This window comes from Ambystoma mexicanum, chromosome 14 (genome assembly GCF_040938575.1).
Source record: "Ambystoma mexicanum isolate Mex_15411 chromosome 14, UKY_AmexF1_1, whole genome shotgun sequence".
Classification (NCBI taxonomy): domain Eukaryota; kingdom Metazoa; phylum Chordata; class Amphibia; order Caudata; family Ambystomatidae; genus Ambystoma; species Ambystoma mexicanum.
The window spans coordinates 13,199,065-13,225,340 of record NC_090940.1 but is presented as its reverse complement, the minus strand read 5'-3'; the positions used below and the strand labels follow the sequence as shown (position 1 = coordinate 13,225,340).

General features: G+C 47.4%; 1 protein-coding gene across 1 annotated transcript in view; it reads left to right on the top strand.

The window, feature by feature from the left end:
- The window catches only part of TTC6 (tetratricopeptide repeat domain 6), a 1,171,050-nt gene that overhangs the window by 439,472 nt on the left and 705,302 nt on the right, over window positions 1-26,276 (top strand). Inside the window, exons 14-15 of the mRNA XM_069638410.1 lie at window positions 1,955-2,075; window positions 8,949-9,099. Of these exons, the coding sequence (XP_069494511.1) occupies window positions 1,955-2,075; window positions 8,949-9,099 (272 nt within the window). The remainder of the gene's footprint in view (window positions 1-1,954; window positions 2,076-8,948; window positions 9,100-26,276) is intronic.

Sequence of the window (26,276 nt, the reverse complement as noted above, 5' to 3'; positions counted from 1 at the left end):
TCCATCTCCAGTCAGTCATCTTGTTACTAGCCTTCACGGTTCAGAATCTTATAATGGCTGACTGGGGTGGAGCTTAAACCCTGCCACCTCATTGGTTAGCGCCTAAAAGGACCAAAGGAGGTGGAGGGACTACATAAGTCCTATGAGCTCTTTGCATGTAGTTTTTCTCTTCCAATGGAAAATGTTTTTTAGTATTTTTATTAATTAAATTATCGGGGAATATTCAAGCATGTGAATCTATGACAGATACCAATGCTGGAGAAATACAGTTAAAGGTAAGGAACTAAGACTTACCGGCAGTCACCACTTACCTAAACATCCATCAAGATACCAATATCTTAAAGAATGAAGCAATGAGATGTTGTTCTGATGGTCTACATCATCGTTCTCCTCCTATCAGATAGCCGGCCCGACAGTATGACCTCAGTGCTGTTCTAGGGTCCATAGAGCACAGACAAAATCAAGCCAATGGCCTCATGTGACCTACACCTTCTCTCTTCGGGGGATGTGCTCCTAGTGGCTATCATGTCCATCAGGAGAGTTAGTGAACTTCATGCTGTTTCCTCTACAGGGCCTTACTTGGTGTTTCATAAGGATAAGCGGCCCTGAGAATGGCCTGTTCCTTTATCCGGAAGCTTTGACCCAAGTTTCATCTCAATCAAGATATTATCCTTATGCTTTTTTAATGTAGACCAGTCACTTTCTTGTCCGAGGAGGATTTGCATAACGTGTGTGGCAAAGGCGCAGAAATTCTGTCTTAAATGCACTAATCACTTCAGAATATTGTAACCTATAGTGGGCTTATTCAGGGTGAAATGGCTGTAAAAGCCGCCCAGCAGAGAGATGTGAAGACGAGCATAGCTACACTCTAGATGAAGAGCCTTCATTGCAGAGTCATGCACAGTAAAGCCTAAAGCATCACCTCACAGGGGCAAGGAACAGTTGTTTAAACATGGCATTGTGCAGTACATACTCAATATTATAAGGTAGTAATGTGTAAGGGGAGTACATAACATTTTAAATTCCAAATGTTCTTCCACACAGGGAAATACATACATACATAACAAGCGTGTGAGGGCTCGTGGCATCCTATTGATAGGGCACGGACAGCCCGAAAGGAGATGTGGGGCACAGAGCTCCATTGAAAGTTCTTCAAGTTAAAATGCACATTTTCTATGAGGTGCTTTTCTGGGTCTGCTTTCATTACCACTAGAACGTAGAGGAGGGAGAGCGAGAAGTAGGAGTACCATGACATGATATGATGTGATATGATATGATGTGATGTGATGTGATGTGATGTGATGTGATGTGATGTGATGTGATGTGATGTGATGTGATGTGATGTGATATGATATGATATGATATGATGTGGCATTTATAACCTGCCTGTACACAAGAGTTTCTTGTGCACAGGCACGTTATAAATCACCATGAAGCTAATTTTACTTATTTCCCCAAACTCTGGCACTGTCAATTATGATGGGGTTTTCTTTGCCGTGCATTCAAGCTGATAACAAACAGACTTCATACATTTAAAGTGGATAAGCGAATAGCCCACAAGCAACATGATACCTCCGAGCCTTTACTCCGAGCCTATTACCACCATGCTCTCCCAGCCTGACCCCCATTTCTTGGGGGGGGCCACCTGTTGGATGGATGTGGATGGTACATGAGGTAGAGCTTAAGGCGAGAGGAAGGCGGTTAGAATGTTATGTTCTAGGCGCTTATATACATATATATCCAGCCTTCAGACTTCCACTCCCTTTTGGAATCTTTAAATGAGTTCCTCTCCTCCTTGGAGGGCAGGGTCCATTATTGGAATCAGCAGCCAGCAGGCTTCTGAGTTCTGCATTTCATTATCCTCTTTGATTGCAAGATGAGCGCATGCCCTGCATTCTGAAGCTTTGAATTGGTTCTTTTTAGTGAGGCATTGTTTTATCCTCCTCTATTTCAGTGCTGATTAATGATGGCTTCGAGAATCTGAATTCCTTTCTGCATCGTGCGATTCTTTATACAGAGCTGAGTCTATATTCAGAAGCCGTCTGCGACTTCGAAAGTGTCCTTGAACTGGACAGGTATGTCATAGACTCATCTGAAAACTTTCAACTTGCAGGTAACCTTCTGTGGAATGCATTGGAAGAGACAGAAAAGTGGGTTGACGCGGCCCATTCAGCGGAGGCCTGCGAGAGGGATTAATGGATGGATTTTTGTTAAGTTTTGATAGGAGGTCAGGGGTGGCCTTGGAGGTGGAACAGTTTAATGTAATCTGGTAGAGTGGGTTGAGTAGTAAAAAAAAAATAGCAAACATTTGATGTGATGTGGCGTCTGGATTAGAAGAGCATAGCGGTAGAGATGGGGGTGACATGGGTGTAATTTGGTTCAATGTTGTTGAGGTGGCTTGACCGGATTGGATGTTCACGTTTAGAGAGATGTGATTGGTTGAATGGGTAGGGTGAGCTTGGCCAGAGGGGTGGGGAGGGTGCACAAGGATAGATGGATGACGTTGGTTTAATATTGCAGAAAGAGCTTGTTAGGCAGAATCATCTGCAGTACCCTTAGGGAACACTACAGACAATTAAGACTACAAGTGATAGCACAATTTCACCTTTGGTACAAGCCTGTACTACACAGTAAAGTGGTAGCGATGGCTGAGCAGCCAGACTTATCTCAAGAGCAAATGAGCAGTAGTAGGGATTACACAAAGGACCACAATTACTGTGACTCAAGCAAACACTGACTCAAGGTTTCTGGTTATAAAATATAAGCACATTTATTTTTAAACCATCTGTTCACAAAACACTTCACTTCTATTAGATAAAACCACACTCAAAATATACTACACACAACCAATTCCTCTTGTTTAGGTTAATTCAAGGTAAGTACATTAGAATTTGACAGACCGGTGTTTCAAAACAAAGATGTTACCGTGGGTTATTATGTTATTACGCGATCACTTTTTGACAGTAATGACAGTTCGCTCTTACAAAAGAAAAGCGTACCCGCGGGAAGAAATGTAAAACAAGGGAATAATGGATAAAAATCATAGGCAATACTTTTTTCAAGGCAATATATCAGAGGATGTGTTCTAAGAGGCAGATAAAAGTCAATAGGCCTGCGCCAGTGTCAAATGGAGCAGGGGCTCAGTTGTCGAGGATCACACGGTGAGAACAGCTCAAGGTTAACGTTGCCAGGAGTACTGGATATTGTCAAAGGGAAGAAACAATTATAAGAGGGAAGGAAGAAAGGATAAGCCTTCGGAAAGGAAAAGGGTTCACCCCGATTCCTCAAGGTTGGACAGAGAGAACGACCAAATGGACACAGTACCTTATTCGGCTGAAGAAAGCTGGTGCTACGGCAGTTGTTCCTGGTAGTTCCTGCAGACTCACGGTTCCTGAAGCTTCAGTCGTGGAGACAAGAAGGAGGACGTCTGGAGCGATCTGCACTACCCAGGGATGAGGCAAGCAGCAGCAAAGCAACGATGAATAGAAGGTGCGCTCCTTAAAAACAGGAGAGGGCTTGTCTGATGGCTATCCGGACCACTACAGCTCAGTGCAGCGATTTCGACCCAGAAGCAGATCCTCTGGCTGTAGAAGGTGACCTGGTTGATCCCACCAGGCTCAAGGGAAGAAGACTCCAGACTCGATCTTTTCTGTCGTTGAAGGGTAGATAGCTCAGGACTGCGGCAGGTGTTCACTGGGATCCAGGAGTTGCAGCAGCCGTCTTCTTCTCCACTTCTCTTCGGTTCTTGTAGTTCCAGTGGCGACTCTGACTTCCAGCCCAAGAGTCCTGCCTTTTATGCCAAAATCCCCCATTCACACAGCCTTGCTGTCAATCACACAGCAGCGGGGTTGTCCAGCCCGGACAACCACCCCAGCCAATGGACACAAAGTGCGACTTGGGTCTCCAAGGAGACCCTGTGCAGGTGGTTACTAAACCCCTCCCTCACATTCAGCCCACTTAGACACCCAGACACCAAAGGAGGGCTTCTTCGCAAAAGCCCGCCAAAGGACGGAGAACAAGGAAACCAAACCTGGTTTGGCACGAAAAGTAAACAATAAGAAAAACCTTTCCAACACGAAATGGCAAAAAACCACACTAGGACCCAAAATAAAAATGATATGGGGTAGCGGGTTTTATCTTCACGTCTGTCACCACAGCCAGAACACTAACACGGGAATCCGTGTAAAAATGATAGTTACCACTGCCACCAGCCATGTCGAGACGGGAAGGGGGACACAAAGTGCCCCTTGAGGTACAGAAGGACAGGGGAAAGATATTCCCCTCCAGTACTCCATTGTAAGATGGTTTGTACTGGATCTGTATTTAAAAGGACTAGTAAAGCCAATGGTGACTTACATGTTTCTGGGGGACAGTTTCATCCCCAGAAATGGAGTTCACAAGGGAAGCCTAAAAGACATCCCTGTGTCACTGCACTAAAGGTGGTGTGTCACACACAAGTAACAAGATGATGCCTAGGGAGTTGGTGACACTCCATAGCCCATGAGCACAAAAAGTACAACACACACAAAAAATACACTGTAAGAGTGGGGAAAAGGCTCACACTCTTACCAGGTGGAAAGAAGAAACCCCAGAAATCTAGCAAAGCTGCTGAGGGACTCACTAGGTAAGGGAAATTAGCCATGAATGATAATTCTCCCTAACAAAGCTTCACTGCTGGGGTGCAGGGGTGTGTTCAGTGATAGAGGGATGAGTTTGATTGATTGTGTTGCAGGAGCCTTGGCTGGGAGGGGAAGGAACGACAGGAGTACAGAGAAAGATGGATATGTGCGATTGATTGTGGAGGGGTGGCTCAGCTGGAAGGGTTGTTCAGGCATAGAGGGAAGTGGTTGGTTGAATGTAGTGAAGTGAGCTTGGGTGGAGGGTGCTCAAGGATAGGTGTATGAGTTTGGTTAAACAGGTGTAGTGTGCTTGACCAGATGGTGTGTTCAGGGATAGATGTATGAGTTTGGTTGAATGTAGGGAAGGTAGCTTAGTTGGATAGGTCGATGCGGTGCTCACAATAGATGTGTGAGCTTAGATTTATATTTGTATTTATTTTTCTAATGATTTATTTTGAAGTGTATTTGTATTTGAAGATCAGGAATGTCAATGTTGATCAGAAATGACTTACAGTGACACATGTACAGGTGGCGTTGCTGGACTGAATAGCATGTGATGGGTGATGAAGGGGTAAGGAACTGAAGGACATTACACCCGAGACAAGGATTCCAGTTGCCTGAAGGTGGTATGCAAGAGAGTGGGTTGGGGGTTAGTGTGGATAGGAGTGTAAGGGAGTTTGGGGTGAGCCGCCTTTCAATGCTTGCAGTTGTAGTTTTACCTCCTCTTGAAGACTTCCACTGAAACAATGGCCTTGATGGCTGGGGGAGAGCATGCCAGTGGAGTGGGGCAAGTAAGCAAAAGGAGTGGAAGTGGCAAAAGGGGACTGGTAGGGACAAACAGAAGCTGTCTAGTCTGTGCCAGCCCTTGCTGTGCATGCCAGTGGTGAGACTCCTTTGGACTGTAATGCACTGGATGCACAAGGCTTTGAAGCGCCAATCAGAGAGTTGCCTGCTTCCAAAATGGAGTAAATGGAGTCCAAGTGCCGGGAGCTTCAGCTATGCTCCAACTTCACCATGGAGTGGGCAGGAGGCACGGGTGCTGACTGTGTGCGTCTGGCATCTATGGTGCACTGAGAAGCCCACTGCTTTTTTAGGGAAATGCCGGTAAAAGCCAATTCTACAAGGCTTGCATTGAAATGGGTTGGAAGGGCCAAGCAGGAAGCGACCTGCTTCCAAAATGGCCTCCCATGAACAGATGATATGAAGCAGGTAAGTGATATTGGCAGGTGGAGTTCTTTGGTTATATAACACTGGTGGTCTGGTGAAGGAACCAATTGTTGGTGGTTATAGATGAGAGTGATGTTTGGCAGGGATGATGCAAGGAGTGTTGCCTTCCTACACAGTTATATTTGGCATCCCTCCTACATCGATGGCATCCTTTTCTGATAGTAGCATCAACATTGAGCCCTCTTAGTCTTGCCTTTGCCATTGGACAGACACATTCTTCTCACTTGAGACCCGGGTGACAGAAAGGAAAAGGGGAACATACCATAAGTAAAGGCAGTCCCAACTGTGAGGAACCTGAGGGTATCCTCACACCTACTCCCCTTGGTTCCTCTTCTCAGGTGGCCAGACAAAGGCCATCACTTTTGGATCCAGACCCTGGGGGTGGAGATGCGAGGGAGGATCACCTTTATAGGCTGTTACTAATCACTTCCCCTCCTCTCCCCACATTCATATCACCATAGTACTGGGATGAGGAAGAAGTAACTAAGGGTAGTGCACACTAACTTGTCATTTCACCACGCTGGTACTGAGACGAGGAAGAGGCCTGAGGACTGTTGTGCGGGCCAGGCAAGTCCCAATAACTATGGTCAGGCAATTGGGGCTAAGAACTCACACCTGCAACCTGTCAAAGTGTTGCAGGTGTATAAAAGGAGAAATCAGGAGCAGAAAAGGGATCTAGCTGGACAGGGGAGTGCAGCAAGCCGAGGTGGAGCAGGCAGAATATGGGCCGGTGAAAAGGATGTTGACAAGTGCAGAGAAGCTAGAAGGGCGCTGAGGCCTGAGCGGGCCGCCGGAGGGTCAAGAGCTGTGCAGAGTGCTCGGCTGTGTGTTCCCTGTTGGGAGTGGAGAACACAGAGACTTCACTGAATCCACCAACCGCTGCAGGAGAGTCTGGAGAAGGCGAACGCTGCTCGCACGAGCTCTCCAGGTGTGAGAGAGGATCCAACCAGAATCCAAGAGCGAAACCACAGCACTCGGAGGAGCGGCTGCACACCGGTGAGTGACGGGGAAGGATAACTCAGGCTGGGCACTCCTGAAGCATGGAGTGTGTAGTGGCAGATGCCGGTCAAGTGAAAATATATGATAAATGGTTCTGGAGACCAATTGAATACCGAACAAGTTGTCAAGCATGGAATGAAATTTGAATGTCGAACGGAGGAAAAGATATGATTATATCGAACAAATGAAACAGCAGGTGATGTGCATTTGCGAACTAGGTGAAACAAGCAACGAGCAAAACACTATTGGATAATGTGAAAGCAAAGTGGTAACCAGGAAAACAAAAAAAAACACGAAGGAAAGTGTGTGAGAGTCACATGTTGGTAAATGCAAGAAGCTGTTAAAATGAGCTAGAAGCATATCTGGACTTATGATACAGAAAGGAAACCTGTGTTGCCAAAGAAGTCCTATGAGAAAGAATGAACTGTTGTAAAGTGTCAAGGGTTATCGGTTGCAAGAATTGTGGAGGGTGGACCGTGTGACCTGACAACTGCGCCTAGACCGAGGAACTATTACTTGGAGTGAACCAGGAAAAGTCAAGAGGCTGAAGCTGGTCTGCCTAAGACTGGACGAGTGACAGAAAAGAAAAGGTAAAGTACGCAACTTGATTTGACTTTGAATTTAAAGCCACAAGCGCTGTCTACTTGGGGAAGGGAACCCCGAGATATTTTGTATGAAACTGTGCCTACTTGGGGAAAGGAAACCCCAAGACCATTTTATGGAGCTGTGTTGAACTTGGGCAAGGAAACCCTGAGACCATTTTTTTGGAACTGTCTTGAACTTGGGGAAGGGAGCCAAGAGTGAGCTGGAAGAAGCTCAGAACTTTTGTTTGAACACTGTTTCTTTGGTAGCTGACATCCCTACACATTATTCAGCTTTAGATGTGAGGGCAAGTATAGGGTTTGGAAACAGACAGACTTTTAAGTTGAACTTACTGACTCTGACTATCCTTTGTTTATTTAGGTAGGGAAATCCCACCTTAGTATAGGGCAAGTTAGGCCTTACTCCATCCTGACATTTAAGTTAGTAAAGATCTTTTGTTTGAACTTTGAATCTGTTGTCTGTGTCTTGCTTCATGATGCCTTCACACTGCACATCAGAGTGTTTCCCTGGCTTGCAGCCACAGCTTGCTTCTTTGGATTGAGGTAGGTCGCTTGTCATGGGAGATGCGTGCTCAGTTACAGTGGGATGGACTAGGAAGAAGTGGAGGACTAGTAAGGATAGTTTATTTCATGCTACATTACATTAGTAAATCACAATGACACCTATTGACTCTCACACCTGCTAGTAAAAGCAATGCACTATGGATACAGTTGTTGGCTGTGTTTGGGCGGGGGATCGAGAGAGAGATTGATGGGTTGGGTGGGGAATAATGTTGCAGAGTGGGTTGGAGGCAGTGGACAGGAAGAGTAATAGGTGTCTTGGAATCGGATGGTGGTGTGCATTAGGGGATTGGAGGAGGGGTGGATAGGATGAGTATAATTAGGTAGGAGCTGGGATGGACACACTCAGGAGTGGGCTTGGAATGATATAATATGGTAGAGGAGGGGGATAGGGATGGGCTGCTGAGTATAAACTGGAGTGGGATGGGGCGTGGGTGGGTTGGCATGCATATGGTAAAATAGAGTGGTATGCGGTGTAGGAAGAGATTGATCGGATTTGGTTAAGTATCGGTGGAGATAGAGGCTTTTGGGGGACGTGCATTGTGGAAGAGAGTGTTGAGAGACGTGGGGTGTAGAAAGAGGGGAATAATTTAGACACATGCAACATGGTGGAGTGGGTGAGTTTACGGTGTAGATGCACAGGTCGACCATGATCTGGTTGAGTGGAATCGGAGAGGGGGTGATGCAAGACATGGATAGGTTTGGTGGAGTGATCTCTAGTCCATAGTCTGAGGTGGATGGGTTGGCTGAGATGTTATGATGGAAGACATTGTTGGGCTGGAGCTTGCGTGGTGTAGAGATGATTTGGTGTGGGTTGGGTTCGGTGTAGTCCATTGGGTGATGGATGGGGTGGCACAGAGTTATTCAAGCTCACCTTTGTTTTTGTACCTTTGGTGGTCAGTAGATGAAGTGATTGTAACCAACTCATTTTTGATTTCAGGATGATGGCCTTGGCATACTTGAACCTTGGTCTGATCTTCCTACTGTTCCAAGACAATTATTTCAAAGCCATCCAGCAGTTCACCATGGCCCTCCAGGTGACTCCCACCTACACGCGTGCATATCTCTGCAGAGCCCAGGCTTACCACAAGGTAACTCGTGCTTCTTGCTGCTCACCACTCACTTCTTCAGTCATTTCTGTGCAGTAGTTGCCATCGCTAGTACATGTTGACTTTCTTTTTAGCAGGAATTGCAGCGTGGTGATTGTAGCAAAAGGGCTGCAAACTCTTTGTTCATTCCCACAAATCTGACTCCCAGAAAAAGTCATGGAACAGGAGACATAATCAGCTGGTGGGTCCCTGGACTGCACGCATTCAGGGCATGAAGCACTTGTTAAAGGAATAAACTGCAGCCCCAGTTGTTGTGCAGACATGTTTTAGTATGCGCATCCGTGCTTGATTTTGTAACAGGCTTTGCACCAGGTTTCCTTCAATGCTGTTGCAGCGACATGTTCAGAATCTACCATTGCTACATTGGTTCTGTTGCAAGCGTATTCTGTCACAGAGATTTGCCATGCATTGCCTATTGTACATTATTGTGCAGTCATCACACACAGTTCTCCTTATAATTGTGCAGTCAGGGTCTACATTCTATCGTGCATTATCACTGGCCCACAATTGCGTCTGCAAGGGGCAATGCAGTTATTCAATATTCCATGCTGTGTGTTACTGTGCACTTGTGATACTCATGACTGGGCATTCATAAAGTTGTGAGAGTAAGTGACCATATGGTTGAGGCATCATATGGTATGACATGGTATGACAAGTGTGCGGGTCCCCATCATGTGCGTACTCCTACTGTTTCTGCAGGTCATGGTGCCATTTTTTGATCCTGGAAATCTTGCACAGGGAGGAGTGGTGCACAGGTCATATTACAGGTCACTTGTATACTTAGGATGTGCTGGAATTTCCAGTTTCTACACAACTACTCCCTGGCCTGTCAGGGAATCATGAGTGATGTTGTGTAGTTGAAAGCCCAAAGCTTATTTGGGAAGCCATGCACTGCTTCACTTTGAAGGCATTGGTGTTCTGCAGACCACAGGATCTGATGGTATGTAATGTAAAGTGGTCTTGAATAGAGAATGTCTGCCATTTTGCAGGCCTCACTGCACATGGCCGCGTAAGAAAAGGGACGAGATTGCCAGTGGGATATAAGGATAGGCGCATGCAAATCCTGTGGTGTTGATGCGTGGAGGACGGGAGCATCCGAGGCCTGATTGTCATTGTGATTCTCAGTGGGCGATGGCCGAGAATTCATGAGTGTGTGTGTGTTTCATTTAGAAGGAGTAACCCAGGATTGATCAGTTGAGGTCAGTGGTAGAAGCCCCCAGTTAGCAACTGCTGCAAGGACTGTGGTGGGCTAGAGAGGTGAGAAGTGGTACTGCTCTGTTAATGAGGTGTGTTTGTAGGCAGCTTGCTTGCCGGCGGGAGGGTTGGCTGTCTGAGTAGAGTTAGATGGAAAGAGATGAAGATGCGAGTGCCTTGTAAGGGGATGGTTAAGTGAGGGATAACCTTGGGGCTCAAGATTCTTTGTTGGGGTATTTGGTTGTTGCCTCTATTTGGTTTTGGCTCTGTTGCTTGATTTACAGGGTTTCGGGAGACTGACCCAATTGAGTCAGACCTACCTTACCTCCTTAATCGACACATTGTTCACTGCTTTGTTTAGTCATTCAAAAAAGAATCAGGATGGGAGAACCACACAGTGGAAATTCAGGATATATGAATTTAATCTCAGAATTTTTGTGATAATACATAAAACAAATCACTTATTTGCAGGATCACAGATAAATGGACAGTTATACATTTAGCTTTCTAGGGGTACCACTAGGTACCTCCCTCTTTAGTGTAGAGGGTAATAGTCTCATAACGTTGCAAAATCTCTCATAGACAATTTCAACATTGATTTACAAAACAAGAGTGAGTGCAGCCCAGGACCTCTGTCGGTCCGTGGGGATTGTCATAGAAAACACAACAACAAGTGTGAACAGGTAAATGTAAAATGGAGTTGTGTCATAGATCGACACTGTAGTGTTTCGGCCACAGGGAATGTAGACTAGACGTTACTAGCTGGGATGGCCTTCTTCAGGATGGGGGTGAAGGATAAACACTGTCCATAGGATATCGTCAACCGAAAGACAATATGGCGTTAAAGCTTCCAATGGTCTCCGACCGCATCTGTGCATGGAGACGGGTAGGTGCAGTGTCTTTTAGTACACTGCTGCTATGGATGTGGGTCCATGTTGCCTGTACTGGAACTGTCACTGGAGTGTCCAGAATGTAGGAGTGTCAACGAATGGCGCCGAAGGCAAAGTGTGGATATTCGCCGGAGCGTCTTGCTGCACTGCTTTGTTTATCCGCATGATGTAGAATGTCATGTATGACCTGTGATGAAGTGCCCTACCTGGTTCTGGCGATCGGCAAGGAGGTGACTCGAGGGTCCAGATATCACCCAGAGCCAAAGTGATATGAGGAGGAACCCCAAATCACCCCACTTTTGTCCCTTTTACAAGGCAGGGGAAAATCACCCTTCTGCATAACCCAGTAGGGTGGGCAAGTCCTGCAAGTGGTGCCCCTGTGCCAACTCCTTGTGAGAACCTCTAGGGTAATTCCAGTCTAACACTCCCACTCCCCAATACTGAGGGAGCCTGAAGCCCCTGCTAGTACCACTTAACATTTCCAAGCTGTAAAAAAGAAAGCTTTCCTTTAAGAGAAAGAGTTTCCCGGCACTCAGCGATGGCAGCTAGTTTTTGGATAATGTTTCTTCCTCACTCGAGGCCTCAACAAACCCTTGTCATTGAGCTTGTTAGGTGACGTTATGATGATTTAAACCACGCACTGCTGCCATTTGCATGGTCTCCAGGCGCTCACGTGGCTCTGTAAGAAGGTGGGTGGGGTTGGTTATTGAGGGAAGAGGGGTAGGATAGAAGTTGTGCGGGAACCCAGTGAATTCTGCGGTACCACAGATACAATGTAACCAGTTTGGTACTTGCTGAACACTGAAGGTTCAGTGGTGTATGAGCTGCAAAGGCAAGCAATTTCTCACACTAGGGATACAGCGTTACAAATTCCACTCCTACTCGGGAAACCACATATCGCTCAATCGTGACCAGTATGTTCCAAGCCAGAGAATCACACACTGAAAACATTAGAGAAGTTACTGTGAGAAACTCACGGTGACAACAAGTAAGACAGATACAAGTGATCACAGTTCAAGGGTGTTTATTGAACAATTAATTTTGTATGTAGGTTGGAAAAACGCCTTTTCTAAACCTAAATCTAAGATGGGAGCACGCATCGACAATCAAATGAAAAATAAGGCAGTCCTAGTAGTGCTGTTTCAAAACAAAAGGGCCTATACTAATAAACCTATTGCCAAACCTCACAACTAATATAAAAAAGGGTGTGGGATATTTCTCAAATAATATATCAGGATGTGGTAGCCTTTGTCTCACTTCCCCACATTTTGAACACGGGGTAGGATGGGAGCTTGGAGCACAATACGGTCTCCGGCCTCTCCAGCACGAGACTTGGTGCACAGTACGGTTTCGGGCCTCTCCAGCACGAGGCTTGGAGCACAGTACCGTGTCTGGTCTTTCCAGCACGAGGCAACAGTTCCAATGGCAGCTCTCAGGATACACTCTCAGGCTTTTCTAGCAAGAGATGATAGTTCAGCTTTTCCCCTCAAGCTTTCAATAATCGGGGTCATCGATGGCCAAGTCTCGTTTCCCTTGAAAAGTCTCTTCTCTGGCCTTCGAGGACCTGATGTGTACAAACAACAAAACAAAAGTTTCTTTGACAAATTAAAGTTCTTTTCCAATGTTCACTGGCTGACAATTCACCCCTGGGCCCCCCTCTTCTGGATGCTGACCCTTCTCAATTGTATTCCTCAATTGTATTACAAAATTAAAATGGGGTTATGGTTTCACCCCTAGATCCCCCTTTTCCACAAATGTAAATGTCAGTTTTCTTCTTGAAGCTTGGATGATGGCTTCACCCCTGGATTTCCCTCTGCCGAGCTCGGACATCTCTTGACTGTCAGTACTCGGGTGATGGCTTCACCCCTAGATCTCCCTCTGCCAGGCTCGGACCCCTCTTGACTGCTAGTACTTGGGTGATAGCTTCATCTCTACTTCTTTCAATCGCGGGGTAACAACTTTTCACCCTTGGATCCGCTCTGCCGGGCTCCGACCCTTTTCGATTCTTCGCCTCCCTTCACTGGGTTTCCTGTGGCTCTCGATCAGGGTGACAGTGTCTTACCCCTCTTTACTTTCAACGTTCATGGTCTTTATACAGTTCAAGGTTTTTGGGATTCACTTCACTTTCTTTCAAAGTGCTTGTAGATCAAAGTCTTTTGATTGTACAGGGATTTTGCTTGACCCTCTGACCACTTTGACCCTATTTTGCTGGCCTTCCTACGGCCTTCTGGTACTTGAAGTTTCTCTCATAAGGGGCTTGACTAGAGTCTCTCAAGTCAGCACCCACGTGGTGCAGCTTTCCCTCTGTTGCTGGTCTCCCTTTTACACTTCCAACAGTTCATTCAAAGTTGATCTGTTTTAGTTCAAAACCTGCCACTTTGTGATTCTCACCCAACACAGCCGGTTCTTATAGGTTCTCCCCTCGACTCACCGACTGTGTTGAACTGCTTGGCTTTTGGTTTCTCTGGAGTCAAAGCTGATATCACGGCCGCCAGAGCTTCCCTCTCTCCTGCTTATTGGCATAGGCTTGCCCCATGTACCGTTGACATCTGCTGCAGGACCCTTGTGCTATTGTTCACGGTCTTAAGCTCTCTTCCACAAAGATTCCACGGGCCTGGGGCGAAAAGGGCAATGTCACTTCTCTCCTCCACAACCTCTCGATTTCTGCCGCCTTTCTCCTTCTTTTGAACTGCTGGGTGTTAGCCGTCTCGTCGCCTTGCTCGTACTGCACTCTCCTGCTCCAACTTGCATCCCTTTGGGGAAAAGGAAGGGACGTCGGGTGTGTGTGATTTGAATCAATTGCCTGACTTTGCCTTGGGTTGGGGCATGTCAGGTACACAGGTTTAACATCAGTCCATTGTCTTTCATGAGAAAAGACAGTGTTCGTGTTTGAAGGGAAAAGGGGTGAAGTGTCAGAGTATCCTACGGGACGGGACCGGAAAGGTTTGTGTAATGGACGAGAATGACCGGGGTGAAGAACAGAGCATAGGGGATGGTGGGAATGGTAGAGTTCTGTCATAGAAGGTTGGGATTTTGGAAAATGGCAGTCAGAGGGATGGGATTGGTAAGGTTTGCAGGGTAAGCAGGAATTTCTGGGGTCGTGACATGAACAAAGGGAATACAGAAAATGATAATCAGAGGAACGGAAAGAAGAAGGATATGGAGTATTCGAATGGAGACTGGTGAAACAAGGATTCTGGGAGTTATGCTTTTTGGACGTAACCGGGTTTGGGACCTTCGAGAATTGATTATGTAGAGAGGGGTTGTTGGATCTGGGTCAGAGAGCTCTAATGAGAAGAAGGGGGCAGATGTGGCACAGCCCTAAAGGTCTTGGGGATCTCACTCTCCTTCTCTTCTCCCCTGGTAACATACCACGTCTCACCTGGGACATTCCCCTGAGCATAACCCCGGGTTCCCCAACCCAGGTGATCCTCCCCCACTGGTCCACCCCCAGGTACTAGATACAACAGCGATGGCCGTGTCCAGGCCACCTGAATAAGAGATTCCCGAGGTCTTGCAGGAAGAATACCCTCAGGTTTCTCACATGCCCTTTCCCTATGGTAGTTGGACAGCGGGGTTTCATCAGAAAATTCTTCAATGGAGCACCTAGCATGTCGGTCAAAGTTTTCCAGCATACCCCCGGGATGTCCACCATTGGGACTTTTAACCCCTTTCCGGTCAATCAGGGTTTTCGCAGGGGCTGACTCAAAGAGTTCTTTTACTTCTCTTTCCCTCGATATTCCTTTGCCATCCCTGCATATCCATTAGTTCCTCTTTTATCGCTTGAGGGCAGATTTCTTTTGCATGGCCCCTCTCTCCACAAAATAGGCATGCATCTAGCTTCAGAGTTTCAGACATATCTGTCCTTGCACTAGAGGTTTTTCCTTACCTAAACCAAAACTAAAGGTCTGTCAAGGTCAGAATGTCCAAAGTAAAACCGTCCTGCATCCAAAGTACTTTTCTGACTCTCACATTCTAACAAAATAAACTCTAAGGTGAAAGGGATAATGTCTTTGGCCTTGTGTGATGAATAAATGTTCAAAAAGTAAAAAGGATAACTCCAGCACAAAAGATCCAGAAGTGTAGAGTTCCTTATTCCAGAGGGTCGTTCCCTTCCCCTGGGTTTCTCTTCCTTCTGTTGTAGATTCAAAAATGTCAGTTTCTTGGTTTCTCTTGCTCCACAATATCACTGATACACAAAACAACTTTGAATCTTTGGGTCTCATTCAGAGCCTGCCGGTCCGGAAACAACAGTGCTGGTAAGCTTACCAGCACCATTTTTTCTGGACTGGCATATTACAGGTCTGCGGGCCCACAGGGTTTTCATGGAAGCACCGGCACCGTTATTAACGTTGCCGGTGCTTCCGTGGTCCCCGCTCCCATAGAGTCCTATCGGACTCTATGGGAATGGGGATTTACAATTTACCGGCGCCTGACTTTCCGGTCCGCCGGGGCTGTAATACCCTGGTATTACCTAAAAGTCAGGTGGCAGTAAATCATTACGGGTCCGGCAAGAACCCGCCGGTATAACCGGAACGTTTACCGCCAGACTCGTAATGAGGGCCTTTGTCTTTGAGTTCCCCTCGTCCCACAACACAATTAATACACAAAAAAGCTCTTTGGCTTTTTCTTGTCAAAATACCTGGTGTATTCTCCTGCCAGGTTTTATTCTTCTTTTCTTCTTGTTTTCCCACAGTATTTTTCTAGTCCTGATTTTATCCCTCCCAGGCCCCCTTTTTCATAAGATGTTTCCTAGTCACTCTTCAGTTTGTCCTTTCCTGGTATTCTCTCCTGCCAAGACATTCTCAAATGCACTTTCCTGCAACTGCCTGGTATACTCTCCTGCCAGGCCTTCCTCAAATGCAATCTCTTGCCATTGCCTGCTATAATCTCTTTCTAGAACTTTTCTTGTGTGGGTTCTGCACCCACTCACAAAGGTAGAATTTCTTTATGATTACTTTGTCTGACACTGTGTTTGTCTGCTTTATTAATTTGCCTGGGCTTTTCTCGTATTTGTATTGCATAGACTCATGACTTTGAAAGTTCTTTGCTTTTGCTCGGTTTTCCCTTTAAAGAAATGCTCATGGCTTCTCTCTCTCTCTCTCTCTCTCTCTCATAGTTCATGTGCTTGCTTTGCAGTCATGCACCTTTGGCAATATTGCCAACATGCACTGGTGTCACTGCTTCCCTTTCTGGGACTCACCGGCTCTTACTAGCATGGTTCTTGACTCTCGCGGTAAGCCGGGAGCAGGCATCCGGTGATTCTTCCCGTCTTGCTGCCTTCATTAGGCTTCTCTTTTTCTTCCGGTTGGTGCTGGGCTGTTCGGCTCCGTGCTGAGTTTTGGTAAGGCAAACGCTGTCTCGAAATACCTGCAAACGCCCAAGGGCCCTTCTCTGGCTTCTGGCATTCGTGCAGCAGTGTGTTCTTCTGCTCGTTCACCCTTCCTTCTCTTCCATCATAAGCCAGTTGGCTCCACAACACTTTCTTCAGCCCTTCGTTCTCTCTCTACAGCAGCAATGCAGTAAAGTCAGCTGTGGATGCGGTTTAAATCTCCTGGTTACAGGTATGTGGTCAGATTAACTAGAGCACAGCCTGTGCTCTTGGTCTTTACCACTCTGCATTTCCTTGTCCCAGTTTTCCCATGGTTATGGGAATGTGTACGTTTTCTCGGAAGTCTTAAAGGGCAAGTGGGGTCTGAATAACGTGTAAGAAGCGTCTGTGAAGATACTTTTATAAATCTGAGGAAACAAGCTATATCTTGATGGTTCACATGCAGATCTTGTTCAACGGTCTTCAGTACCTTTCCTAGGTGCATGAGGGGAGGTGGAATAATCTGCTAGGAGGGCACTGTGTATGGATGGGGTATCCTCAAGAGAGGAAGGGGGATATCCTACCTTCTCCGATGGTGCCCTGCTACTCCCCCAGAGGTTGTCTCCCCCCATGTGATCCTCCCTCATATAGCTGCCCCCAGGGTCAGGATCAGGTAGCGGCTGCCCTCCCCTGCCCACATGGGGAGAGGTCACTGCCGGGAAAGGAGTGATGACACCATCAGATTTATCACAACAGCTTAAGTGGACTGTGACCTGCTCAGTTAATGTCTTGGAGGAAAGGCAGTTTAGAACTCCCCTCAAAGTTCCACACTGCCTCACTGATGGCCTTCAGCCAATCAACTATGAGATGGGTCCCCACCATCTTGGAAAGGAACTGCTCACCTCCCTCAATGAATCTAAGTTAAGGAAAATAAAAATAAAGCATCTGTTCCCTCCTATGTCACATCCTCCCACCTTGTGAATCACATGAGCCAGTCTATCACAGCATCTCATTTGCAGGGACCCGATAAAGACCCGCCCACTGGGAGGAGGGGCCAGACTAAAAAGCACCCTATAGGAGCCATTCACACCATGAGTAAACGGGGGATGTTGCTGAGGGGGATTCAAATAACTGTTGGTTGAATAGAACATTTCAGCGTATTCTGTGACTAAGAACAGAGATAATCTTCAGCCCCTGAAAGGGGGTCTCAAGCAGCCAGCTACATCCACCATTCTGCTGCTTGATATTATCAGAATACGCTACAATGTTCTATTCAACCAACAGTTATTTGAATCCCCCTTAGTAACATCTGTGGGCACATCTGTCTTTCCTTAGGTGCTGTCATTTTGTAGTTGGTGTGTTTCACTGTCCTAGTAAGAATGCCTTTTGTTGATACACTCTTTTAAGCCATGGCTGTCTATCTTGGATACACCATCTGTAGAGACCTTGTTATAATGGGCGTATACCATCTTCAGTTTTTGTCTAATAATCTTTGAGCATGTCTGTCTCTTCTGGATATACTGGCTGTGAGCGTGTCGTCCAGGATACACTGGGGCGCATTCTCAAAAGGCAGTAAAAATAAAAGGAGTGCAGAGAATGTGCTTGTTTCACTTGCTCTACTTTTAGAAATGCACAGCTCACTGTAAGGAAGGCATGGTATCAACAGTAAGACAAACACAAGTGACCACAGTTCAAGGGTGTTTATTTAACTTCAAAAAGGGCATGAAAAACACCTGCTTATCACTGATCAGGCCCTGGCCTGGCTGATCTCCTTTCTCACTGACCAACCCTCTCAGGTCCATCTGGGGTCCTTCCTCTCTTCTATGTCTCTCTCTACCTGTGGTGTTCCCCATGGATCTAACCTCTCTCCCTGGCTGTTCAAACAATACCTGGCTCCTCTTGCCCACTGCATACCTGCTCTCTGTTCCAACCTTCGGTGCTATGCAGATGACACTCAGCTCTCTTTCAGGCTCCCCTCGGCCGCCTTTGCTCCTTCTCTCATTCCTGACTGTCTCTGCAATTCAGGACTGGTGTGCCGCTAATGATCTTTGTCACCAGCTCCCTCTGTCCTCTCTCTCACTGGCCGCCCACTTTGGGTCTTCTTCCTTCTCCCACCTGTGAGGCTAAGAACCTTGGGGTCATCTTTGACTCCGCTCTCTCCTTCTCTCCTCACATTTCTGACGTCTCTAAGAAGTCGAACTATCAGCTGCACCTCCCCAGAGGTATTCTTCCCTTCCTCACTTTCCCCCAGAAGCTCACTGTCTCGTGTGCTCTGGTCCTTTCAAGGCTGGACTACTGCAACAGCCTCTTTCTAAATCTCCCTGCCTCTACCTGCTGTCCTCTACAACTCATCCAAAACAGGATGGTGATACTTGTCCTTGGTCTCAAGCCCAGCGATTGTTTCTCTCCAGCTCTGAAATCTCTTTATTGGCTCCTAGTTGCGGCAAGGATCAAGTTCAAGACACTCTGCATTGTACACAAGGCTTTCTGGGGCCTGGGACAGCACTACCTCCAACTCTCTCAGTATCTCCCTTCTCAAGCTCTCCGCTCATCCACCTCCAACTCTCTGAGGGTCAGAGGCTTTTCCAAGCAGAGAGTTGGGGGCAGATCTCTTTCTTCCGCTGGGGCCTCCCTCTGGAACAGCCTTTCTGCCTCTCTCAAGTTTGAGCAGAACCATCTTCGGATGTAATGCTCGGAATCACCGGAGCATTACAACCCTGGTGACCCGGTAATTCTGGAGGCAGAATTCCGTAAATCCCCATTCCCATGGAGTCCTATAGGACTCCATGGGGATGGACACAATGGAAACACTGGTTCCGTCTATGACGGAGCCGGTGTTTCCATTTCCGCCTGCAGGCGGGTGGCGTTACTCCCGCCAGGTCAGACCTGGCAGGAGTGACACCTCCCGCTTGCAGAACTCGGAATCAGCCGGTCCGGAAACAACAGTGGCAGTGGATTTACCGCCACTGTTGTTTCCGGACCGGCAGGGTCATAATGAGGCCCCATGAGTTCTTTTCCTCTTAGGGTTTCACAAGTACTTGTTTTCTCAGGCGATTCACTATTCACCCCGGATCCCCCACAGCCGCGCTCAGATCCTCTTAACATAATTCTCATAGGATATTCATGCATCCAATTTCTCGAATGATTCACGGGTCACTCCAGATCCCCCTCAGCAGGGCTCAGATCCTCTTTTCTTTTTTTAAAAACTTTTTTTAAACAATTCTATTAATTTTCCAACATGTGCACTGTACAGTATAGTAACAAATGTACACGTCAATTCCTTTGTACAGTTCCAAGTTTCCTTTTCACTCCCCCTCCTCCCTCATCCCCCCTCCCAATGCATACTAACCATTCCACCTTCCTCATACCATTTCTACGGTCGTATCTCTATCTTCCCCTCCTGGGGGGCTACTTCCCATCTGGCTTCCTTGGTCAGGTCCGGACAGTGACACTACTATTTGTTTCCAGGCCAGCAACATGCCCTCTTCCTCCTCCCCATCTCTATTTGCTGCCTCATCCCACACTGTGGTTTCAGCATTCTCCCATTTCTGAAGATCATACCACCAAGTCTCCACTCTCGGTCTCCTACTTGCTTTCCAACTCATTGCTATTCTGCGTTTGGCCAGTATATATGCCAAGACCTTCAGTTTGCTTACATGCTTAAGTTTACTCGGCCTGGGGAACCCCCCTAACATGCATGCTCACGGGGAGTTCACATCTAAATGAATCTCCTTTCTTGCCAGACATCGGGCCGCCTCCTCCCAGAATGTCTTTATTTCGGGGCATGCCCAGAACATATGCGCCATTCCTGCGTTTACCTGCGTCCAACTGGGGTCCTTCCTCTCCGACATCTTTTTCTCCACCTGTGGTGTCCCCCAGGGATCTAATCTCTCTCCCTGGCTGTTCAACCTGTATCTGGCACCCCTTGCCCACCGCATCGCCGCTCTCTGCCCTAATTTCCAGTGCTATGCGGACGATACCCAGCTCATTTTCAGGCTACCCTCAGCCTCCCCCTCTCCTTCCCTCCTCTCTGACTGTCTGTCTGCTATCCAGGAATGGTGTGCCGCCAATGACCTCTGCCTTAATGCCAGTAAGACTGAGATTCCACTCATCGGTACACCCACTCCCTCCTTCCCTGCAGCTCTCTGGCCTGCCTCCCTTGGCCCCCTCCCTGCTCCTACCTGCAAGGCAAAAAACCTTGGGGTCATCTTCGACTCCACACTCTCCTTCTCTCCTCATATTTCTGACGTCGCTAAGAAGTCACACTACCAGCTGCACCTCCTCAGAGGTATTCTTCCCTTCCTTTCCTTCCCCCAGAAGCTCACTGTCTCCCGAGCCCTGGTTCTCTCGAAGCTGGATTACTGTAACAGCCTCTATCTTAATCTGCCTGCCTCCACTCTCCGCCCTTTGCAACTCATCCAGAACCGAACTGCGAGACTTGTCCTTGGCCTCAAGCCCAGGGACCGTATCTCTCCAGGACTGAGATCTCTACACTGGCTCCCAGTGGCTGCGAGGATAAAGTTCAAAACCCTCTGCATTGTCCACAAGGCCTTCTGGGGCCTGGGTCCTAAATACCTTCAACTCTCTCTTCCCAAATATCTTCCTTCCCGAGCCCTTCGCTCATCCGCCTCCAACTCCCTCAGGGTCAGCCGCTTCTCGAAGCAACGAGCTGGGGGTAGATCTCTCTCCGCGGCAGGGGCCTCCCTCTGGAACAGCCTTCCTGCCTCCCTGAAACTTGAGGAGAACCATCTCCGGTTCCGGAAGCACCTCAAAACCTTCCTCTTTGCTTCTGCTTTCTCTCTCCCTCTCCCCTGCTGAACAGCTAATAGTCCTCACTGAAACTGCACTGATTCTGCAACTGGACCACTCTTAACGGCCTCGGTCCTGGGCCCAGCCACTCTCCACTTGCACTGATGCCTTGGAACCCCTCTGCACTGCGGGACTGTCTCTGTATCCCTACAGCCCCCCCCCTTTCCCAGCACTTGTTCTGCACCTACCTTGCACTTGCCACCAGCTGGCCCTACTTATTTATTACTTTACGCCACTTACCTTGTACTGCACTTCCCCCCCTCCCCTTCCCCTTGCACTTTTTCCCCCTCCCCCACCCCTGCACTTGCGCGATCTGAATGACACCTGGCCTAGTAGGATCGTTGTCTGTCTCCCCTTGTTCCTCCCCTCCCTGCCTCGTCGCGCCTTGAAACACCTGTGTATAGGCGCGTTACAAATGCCATATCATATCATATACCTCTCCACATTTTTAACATGTCTGTCCTCTGGCATTTTTTAACCTGGCTGTCTTCTTGGGGGTAATGAACGCTCTATGAGTGACGTATAGCTGCACCTGTTGCAATCTCACATTCCTAGATACCTTCTTGTGGTAGCCCTGTACCCTAACCCACAGTCCGTCACTCATTGATTCCCCCACCTCCTCCTCCCAGTCTAGCCTCGTCTGGGCTACTTCTTTCCCCACTTTCGACATCAGCAGCTCATATATCCGGGAGGTCTCATGGCCTCCATCTGATATATCATGAAATGTTTCTATGGCTGCCTCTGGCTGTTGAGCTAAAACTGCATCTGGCCATGTATCTTTTATTATCTTCACCAGCCTAGCATATGTGATGTATTGTCCCTGGTGTAGTCCTGTGTCTTCCACCAGGGCATCAAACTCCTTTGCTTTCCCATCCTAACACATGTCCCCAATGGTCGCTATGCCTACTGTTTCCCACTTCACTCTGATGGTCCTCCTCATTTGTTCATCCACTCCCTCCAGTGCCACTAGTGGAATCTGTGGGGAGCATGGGTGCACAATCTCCACTAGCTGGCAGGCTCTTCGCCACATCCCCCCCAGGTCCAGTAATCTGCTTCCACTTTCTCGTCGCAATTTTGGCAACCACATCCATTTGTTCAAGAAATAGGGGCTGCATTCCACCCTCAATAGTTTGGATTCCGGTGTGTGGTCATCTGATAGCCACCTTGCCACATATTGGAGTTGGCTAGCCAGGTAGTACACCTCGTAATTGGGCAATCTAATGCCCCGTTGTTTGTACGTGTTCTGTAATTTCCATAACGCTATCCTGTTTCTGGAGTTATGCCATATGAACCCCCTGCATATGCTCTGTATCTTCGTGAAGAATCGTTTGGCTATCATATATGGTATATTAGCAAAGTAGTGTAATAACCTGGGTAGCACCACCATCTTTAGCAGTGCCACCCTGCCCATCATTGTCAAGGGTAGCTTGGCCTAAAATGTCATATTGTTTTCAATTTTCGCCACTGCCCTTTCTGTATTCTGCCTGTGTTCAACTTCAGTGCTGTGGTATCCATCTATTCTCAAATATCGGAACGTCTCAGTTTCCCATCTTATCTGTATTACTGTGAGTTTATATTGTGCTAATCCTACATATCTACCCAAGGGAATATACTTGACTTCTTTGGGTTCACCGTGATTCCGGACAACTTAGCGTATTGTTCCATGACCTCCAGAATATATTGTAGGTTCTCTTCAGGGTACTTAAGGTACAGCAACATGTCATCTGAGTACATCGATATTAAATGTTGCCCTCCCTTAGTGTCTATCTCCCTATATTGTTGCCTCAAGTACGCTGCCAGGGGTTCGAGAGCTAAAATAAAAAGCATTGGGGACCACGGACATCCCTGTCTGGTGCCCATGCCCAACTGCCACTGTTCTAATATGGTTGTTCCTGTTCTAACTCGATCTAGTGGTTTGTCGTATAGTAATCGGACCCACTTCAAGTATGCAGGCCCAATACCATATTCCTCTAGCACTGCCTTCAACCATGGCCACTTGACTGAGTCGGGCTCAGATCCTCTTTAACACAATGTTTAATTAGTCTTCCTCCGCCGGGCCTGGACCAATTTCAATGTAACTTTTTAACACAAACTTGCTTTAACCAAAAGCTCTCAGCTGATCTCCCTCCACAGGGCTTGGACCAACTTCATCTACTTTGTCATCAACTTTCTTTACGCTATTAACATCGAAGGCATTCGATTGTGCACAGGATTCTTTTTGACCCGTTGCAGGACCATTTCGATTCACAATTCTTTTTCACTCTTTCACTTTTGCCACCTTTTATTGGATACCTTACAGAGACTTGCGAATGAGCATGCACGCAGTGCTGGACCACTCTGTCTAAGGTATCGTATCTTGGCTTCAAAGTTTAATCACTCATCTGTTGTTCGGTTTTACTCACGTTGATTATCACATACGCTTCATACACTGTTCGTTTCAACGTTCACTATACAATTTTGCCGCTTGCAAACTTGGCTTCAAAACAGACTGGTCTGGTATCAGTCTCCCCAACTCACCTGCCATGCTGACTTCACTGGCGTTGCTTTGTTGTAGGTGCCAAGGACAGTACCATGGTGGTAAGCGATTCTCCCCACCTCGTCTATCGATGCGGTAGAGCCCTGGGTTCCTCCCACGCACAATGCAGGATTCTTCAGAGTTGTTTCCTGGTCTTACGTCTTCTTTTCTCAAAGGTTCATGTTAAGGGCCTGAGTGCAGTGAGGGTTCTTTAATGAGGGTGCCGATGCCGTTACCGAAAGGGTCGCCACGACGCTGAGGGGCATATCACTCTTAGCACCCTAGTAGTTTCCTACAGGGGGCATATGGGGCCTCATTAGGACCCTGGCGGTAAGGGGTCTACGCCAGCGTTAGCTGCGCCGACCCCTTACCGCCAACTACGAGTTCCCAAAGCGCCATGGTCATTTTTCCGCCCGCTTTTTGCGGGCGGAGAAATCCATGGCGCTATGGGACCTTGGTGTTAATTACGCCACCGTAATTTACGGTGGCGTAATTAACTCCTTCCCCACTCCCATTATACCCTATGGGGCCGAAATGGGAATGGGGAAGGGTAAATGGGTCAATGGGGACTTACCGCCCCGCCGACCTCGGAATGGGGCGGTAAGTCCACCATCCGCCATTGCGTAAACGGACTTTACGCCATGGCCGGAAAGTCCGTCGATGGCGGAAAAAATCCGCCAGGGTCGTAATGAGGGCCATGGTGTTTTAAAAAACAAAATAATAATAATAACGTACATTTCTTGCGCTGACCGGCGCCTCGCAGTGCTGCTGTTAACAAGTCAATTTTCCATGTTGATGACTGTGATGCCATCAACAGGAAAATGGCCTAAGTTGACAGCTACACTGCACAGCACTGGGCCATGTAAGAAAGGTACATTTCTTTTAATTTTTTTTTTTAAAAGACACTAGAAAACTACATGGGTGCTAAGTGGTGAAGGGGGAGTGGGAAAGGGAAGGGAGCGCAGGCAACCCAGGCTACTCGGAATGCAGGGTTGTACTAGAGACAGGGTGCTAATGAAAAAAACATGACAGGATCAGGAATTACCATGTCATGATTTGTGCCTCCCTCTGTGCCTCTTCTCAAAAGACGCAGAGGGAGGACCCACCTTTCTGGGTGTTTTTAATATGCGTAAGGGGTGAAATGAGCACATCTAAGACATGCTCATTCAGAGGCGCTTTGTGGATTGCATAAGTGCCTGGCCTAATCTCTGTAAGGTGGTATGTCTTTTCTGTGTCCACTCTGTGTGAGCTTTTCCTCTTTTCACCATCTGCTTGATTTTGATTTGATTTTGAAATTTCTAACGTGGATACCCCACAGGGTCCGAGCAGAAGTGCATTGAGGCGCAGATGTAATTTTAGTAGTAAACTGCGGCTCAATACCTGAAGAGGTTATAGACTGGTTATATAAAGAGAAAAGTTTTTAATCGCTTTCTAAACATGGGAAGAGACTCAATCTGTCGCAGTTCCAGTGGTAGGCTATTCCAGGATCGAGGACCAAAGGAGGAGAAACGTCTTTCGCACCATGCTGGGCTTCATGCAAGGGTACATGGCATGGGTGTGGGTTAATTTCTGTATGCAGGTAGGCCTCTTCTGGATACACTATGTATGAACTTGCCTGCTTTGGGTACAGCGCCTTTAGGCCTCTTTGTTACCACTCACTATCTGCTGGGCTTCATGCAAGGGTACATGGCACGGGTGTGGGTTAATGTCTGTATGCAGGTAGGCCTCTTCTGGATACACTATGTATAAACTTGTCTGCTTTGGGTACAGCGCCATTAGGCCTGTTTGTTACCACTCAATATCTGCTGGGCTTCATCAGAGGGTACGTGGCATGGGTGGGATTAATGTCCATTTCTATTATCTACTGATTCTAAGTGTGTCCTTCTTGTTATCTTTAGGGTGTAGTGGGTGGCATAATATCTTCAGCTATCCCTCCGCAAATACCTCCTCTCTCCAGCTCTTCACTCCTCTATCTCTAACTCCCTCTGGGTTAATAGTTTTTCAAAGAAACGAGCTGGTGGTAGATCTCTATCTTCGGCTGGGGCCTCCCTCTGGAACAGCCTCCCTGCCATTCTAAAACTTGAGGAGAACAATCTCTGGTTCCGGAAGCACTAAAGACCTTCCTCTTTGCTTCTGCCTTCGCTCCCCTTCTCCCCTGCTGACCTGCTCTCTCTTGGCATTCTGCACCTGGCCAACCTCTTTCCCCTGGGTCCATGTACCTGCTCACCCTGCCGCCCTCCTGCACTGCCTCCCAGCCACCCCTTGCACTGGATGGACTGTATCTGTACCCATACAGCCCCCCATTCCATTTTCTTCTTTTCTGCACTTATCAGACTTACCCAGTCTGTTGCCATAAACACAGCACTTGCCACTTGCTGGCTGCACTATCACTGTTTGTTGCCTTCATTCTATTTTTGTTTTATTTTTATTTTTTTAATTT